The following is a 5477-nucleotide window of genomic DNA, read 5'->3' on the forward strand; positions in this document are numbered from 1 at the left end:
AAAATCATACCCGCCAAAATAGGGATAATCATTTGACCAGGTGGAATCGAAACATACCAAAAAATATAGAATCGGGGTATTCGGTTCGGTTCTCGGTTCTCTATTTCCCATTAAATTGGTTCACGATTCTCCAGGGGCAGAACACAAACCCTAAACTTAAAAGTTTCATTAGGCTCAGGATTACCACCCACAATTTACGTTTTTACCGACCACAATTTACGAATAAATATGGAGAAAATGAAAGTTTCAAACTCAAGAATTCCAATAAAAAACTGTTTGGGTAATAGTAAGTTAAATACAAAAGGAGGGTATATGTTATTCATAATGGTAAATGATTTCATTTTTTTCTTTAAGAAAATCGATATTGGGATAAAAGCAAGTGAAATTCATCTTAAAAATGAAAAATGTCATATTATCTAGATTAAATAAATTATTAAATTCAGCTATGATTTTATAAAGAAATAAAAATTTGTGGTGATGCATTGATTCACTCACTTTAGATATGAGAATCTCAATTTAAAGAAATTTTTTTTTTCAAAACTGCAATTCATACTAAGGCCAGTGATATATATATATATATATATATATATATATATATATATATATATATATATATATATATAAGTATGCTAAAAGGGGGGGGGGGGGCATGGCCTCCTCCAGTCCCTTTAGACTTCCGCCCATGCGATTCTCCATCCGTTTCGGGTTGGGTCCAGAACCAAACACATCCCTAAATAGCACGTTTACTTGTAGAACCAAACCAGAACCTAAACTAAACTAGAACTGGAATATTTGGTTCGGTTCTCTGTTCTTCGATTCTTGTTCTGGTTCGGTCCGGTCCGGACCGATGGTCATCCCTATGTCGAACATCAACGACCTTCATGGAATTGATTCATTAAGACCGAAGGGAAACAACTCCAAAATCCAGATCTATCAAATTAATATGTCACCATCTTATTAAACGCTATCATGCTAAAAAAATTCCAAAATAATTAATATTACCTTCAAAGCATATATAAACCATTATAGTGTGTACGTCAATTCTACATGATTCTCTTTTACTTGAATATGTTCCTCCGATTTGGTAAATACCATCAATAATCGAGTGTATAATTCATCCCAAACAATCCTTCTCCATGTGTATGTGTGGGAACAAAACATATCCATTAATTACATCAAAAATAAAAAAGAAATGTCAATTAAAAGTTAAATGAGAATGCTAAGGATTATATATGTTTAACTCCTAAATATCGGATATGATGGCAAAGAGCTCCTCCTTTACGTGTTGTTGAGGGTACCGACTGTTAAATCATTTTTTCAACATGTACTATAGACACACTAGTACCACATCCTTATATGATAATCGATGAAATAATTTTTTAAATATGTTATCTACATGTTGTAACTTCACCATGTCACTCCATTTAACACTTAGGGCGTGTTCGACACGATGCGTTTGAGAGCTTCTAGCTTCTAACGTTTGACAAAACGCTCCGTTTTGAACAGAAAGTCCCGTTCGGCACTACAAGCTTGTAGCGTTTAGTTTAAACAAAACGCTCCAAATCCAAATGTTACTTCATGTAGCGTTTAACAAAATGCTACAAGCTACAAGCTACCCGCTACAAGCTATCCGCTAACAGCTAGTTTTGCCTAACACGCCCTTAGAGACTTCCCTTTAACACCTAGAATTCCTGACCTGAAAAAGTAGCCAAAAAAATAATCATTTCCTTTCGAGGATCTATTGCAAGTTTTTTTTTCTTAGGACATGTAATGTGTAAGCAACGAGTCCCCTTCCACGCCACTAGGAATATCCAACCACCTTTCAAAACAACAAGTGCCCTTCTAGGTTGGGCAAGGTTGTAACTTCACAAGAATAATCGCACCAAGTTTAGGTTTGCATGAAGTGGTCAGAGAAGTGTCATACACATTGTCATGCTACAATAAAATTTTCAAAGTTAGTCTAATTGAAATTGTGTATTGTGGAGTGCATGTCTCATTCATACACAAGATGCATGTTCTGAACATGTCAAAAGGCGGGTTCAATAAAAGTGGAAAGAAAATTTGACACCCTATTACTAGTTCTCTAAGACATCTAAAGCTAAGTAATGACCCACAATAACATTCTATGTTTTTTGATTCAAAAAATACATTTCGGACTAGGTTTACACATCTTGGAGTATATTTTTTAGTATTTAACACCATAACTATGAAAAAAATAAGTAAAGAAAACAATAACATACTCTTAAAACAACAATATCTTCAACATCAATGTCATGTTCTTCCAAGTTCTCTAAAATTTGTTTTGAAAAAATGATGGGTACCACATTCTAGGCTTTCTATAAGTATGTAACCACTCATCTGTTATAGTAATTGGACTGAATTTGGGTCCAAATGATCTATTTCGAGCATGTATATTAGAGAAAATATCAAAAATAGCCAAATATACTAACGACTTTTTAAAAAATAGGCAAAAATTAGTAATTTTCATAAAATAACCAACAAAATCCCAGGTAATTAAGCCTCATCTGTTGTTTGGCAGGCCCGCCTATCTACGATTTGGCTAGACTCATTTGCGATTTGGCTAGACTCATTTGCGATTTGGCTGGTCCATTTGCTATTAGGTTATCCTCATATGCTATTTTGACCCATGAATATATAAACCCTTAATTTTTCAAAACCCTTATTTTTGTAGTTTTAGCAGATGGAAAAAGCTCTCTAATTGATGGAATTATGTACTCTTTCGAAAACATGGTACGATCTCTATTTATTTAGTATTTTAATAATCATTCATTAGCTTTTATACGGTTTAAGATATGTTTGTTTATGATTTATTGAAAAAAACGAAAATATATGATTTTTGGTACATAAAATCTTAGATCTATGGATATTCAAATCATTTCATACCTAGACATACATTTTTAAGTATATTTATTATTTTACCAAATAACAAAATTAGATGCTATACTCATTAAAGTTAGCTTAAATTGTGATCATTTATATCAATATCCCGGACGTGGGATATTAACAAAACTAGTATCCCTAGAACATGGTATCAGGCAAAACTTTCTTTATTTTGTACCAGGAGACATTAATTATCTTGATTTCAACTCAAAGCGAATAAAACCCAAGCCATTTTCACTGAGAGCTTTTTATTGTTAAAATTTTATTTTTCTCTTAAAATCCATGCATACAAAATCTTCAAAATTCACATATAATGCTGAACTTATGATATATCATTTTCACTAATAATTGAGTTGAAGGAGAAGGAATTACATCAACATTGAACACTAACACAACCATCTAATCTCTAGAATACTAATTAAGGACATGAATCCTTTGACATTTGACTTTTGGATCATTTCAATTCAAGATTCCAAGATGTGATTCAAATCTTTTTTCCCAGAATGTTGCTTAAAAATCCACTTCCATACCTTGCTATGCCCTTTGCTTCCCTTCTTAATCCCCCTATCATTCACTGTAATCCTACATGATGATGATACACCACCTCCGCCGCCGCACCCACCACCACCACCGCTGCCGTCTGAGGGGTTCTTGAAAACAGAATGCTCTGTTTTAGACTTATCTGATAGATCAAGCTTCAAATCGATAAACCCTGAATCGTCATGAATTCTACTGAATTCGCTTTCTTTTGCAGAAAACCCACTTTCGAAATCCATGAAACCACCTCTGAATCCACTCTTTCGAGGCTCAGATTCATTGAAATCAGAAATTTTTGCACTTGAATATGCCATATCACTAACACTACCACCTTCATGATCAAAATTACCACCTCTAAAACTACAAAGAGACCTAGATCTAGATACATCCATGGCACAATCAGTCACCCATATCTCACTTTTCTCATCAAACCCATCTTTCTCTCTCTTCTTCTTCTTAAAAAGTTTCCCAATTCTCCAAAACCCATTGCTTTTCTTCACCTCAACAACACAACTATTGCTTCTTTTCAGAAGAATCACATCCTCTGTTTCTCTTTTCTTCGTCTGCTTCATGTGTGAGAAAAGCGTTTTCTGTTCATCGCCACTACCCCCTTTCTCATTCTCGATCAAAAACGAGATCCTACCAATACTTCCGACATCCACAGTGCAAGACGAGTTCCTATATGAAGATACATCGGAGCAAGAACATGAAGAAAGCCTCTGTTCTCCACAGTCGGAGCATACGAGCTTCATCAGTCTGTCTTTGAGGCAGTAAGCACAGATTCCAACTGGGGATGAAGATGGGTGTTTCTTACATGGAACGCCTGATGATGACGAGTAGTAGAAGTTGTAATCTGAGCAGAAATTGTTGTACTCTTGGTCTGATTCCACAGATTTCCCTCTCTCCTTCATGGGTATTTGCTGAATCTGAGTTTTTGCAAGTGGAATTCGGATTGATTTCTATTTAAAGAGATGGGGGTGTCAAGAAAACCCAAAATTCGATGGGATTTGGTGGGTTGAAGAGATAATGTTTGTCTGGGGAGTTCAAATGAATGTTGTGCAAATAGGTGAACAATATATGTAGGAGGGTGAAGCTCAAGGATTTTTGGAGTTATCAAGAATGGAAGATACTACGGATTTTGACTAATGAAGGGAATGAAAGTGACCTTATAGTATGCGTGTGAAGGTGGGGTTGGAGTAGGGGAGGAAGGCATGGAAGAGGAAATCAAGAAAACTTGAACTTTAAGTTAATGTAGTGATGGAATTCCACTGTATTTTCTGCAGGTATAATTGCATTGGTGAAAAGTGATGTGACACAAGGAGTGAAACAATAGAACAAGTAATCCCATGTAATATTTTCATGTTGATTATGAAATAGGCCTATTTTGTCCATACTTTAATGCGTCAATAAGTGAACCACATTTATGTTGGAGATTTTTGTAAGGAATTTGAAGGAATGTTATTTCCATGCACGATAAAGATCCCGTTGATGGTTATTTACGAGACTCATGGTTCTATCTATCGTTTATTTTGTATAAGGGTGAAGGGAATGATGTCATAGTTTGTATCATGGCAAAGACACTCCACATAAGATTTACTTGTGGTTTAGAGAGAGAGACCACGACTCTTTTTTGCCGAGTGCGGCTAAACCGTAGTGGAAGTTGCGGTATGGAAGCGGTGTTTCTCATCGCCACCGTGGCAATCCGTAGGCAGACCGCACCCACTCTCTAGGTTTAATTGAGTTGTGTTAAACTCACAAAAATTACAAGAATTTTATATTTTAAAAAAAGAAATTTTCAATAAAGTTCTAACATTTTAAGTTAGTTTACGATTTAATCTAAATTTATATTTTTTTAGCAGAAAAGTCTTGATTATTTTATATACTCAAATTAACGAAACAATTTTTTTTTTTCAAAATAAAAGGACAAATTATACTATAAAAATAGATAATCGAGATGTTTTTGTACAAAACATAAATACTGGGATTAAACCGTAAACTGATCCAAAATATTGAGATTTTATCGAATATTTCCTTTTTAA

At 34.5% G+C, this 5477-nt stretch overlaps 1 protein-coding gene across 1 annotated transcript; it reads right to left on the reverse strand.

Annotated features, from left to right (window-relative positions):
* Positions 1–3197: 3197 nt before the first annotated feature.
* Positions 3198–4696, reverse strand: LOC145166546 (micronuclear linker histone polyprotein-like protein). Its single transcript, XM_079085554.1, has one exon. The coding sequence runs from the start codon at positions 4347–4349 to the stop codon at positions 3366–3368; it is 984 nt and encodes a 327-aa protein (XP_078941680.1). The 5' UTR covers positions 4350–4696; the 3' UTR covers positions 3198–3365.
* Between the last annotated feature and the right edge of the window lie 781 nt (positions 4697–5477).

The sequence above is a fragment of the Lactuca virosa genome, chromosome 3 (genome assembly GCF_052849685.1).
Source record: "Lactuca virosa cultivar CGN04683 chromosome 3, Lactuca_virosa_CGN04683_v6, whole genome shotgun sequence".
NCBI lineage: Eukaryota > Viridiplantae > Streptophyta > Magnoliopsida > Asterales > Asteraceae > Lactuca > Lactuca virosa.

Excerpts from the sequence above, each read along its gene's own strand:
- LOC145166546 (XM_079085554.1), bottom strand. The coding sequence starts at position 4,349 with ATGAAGGAGAGAGGGAAATCTGTGGAATCAGACCAAGAGTACAACAAT.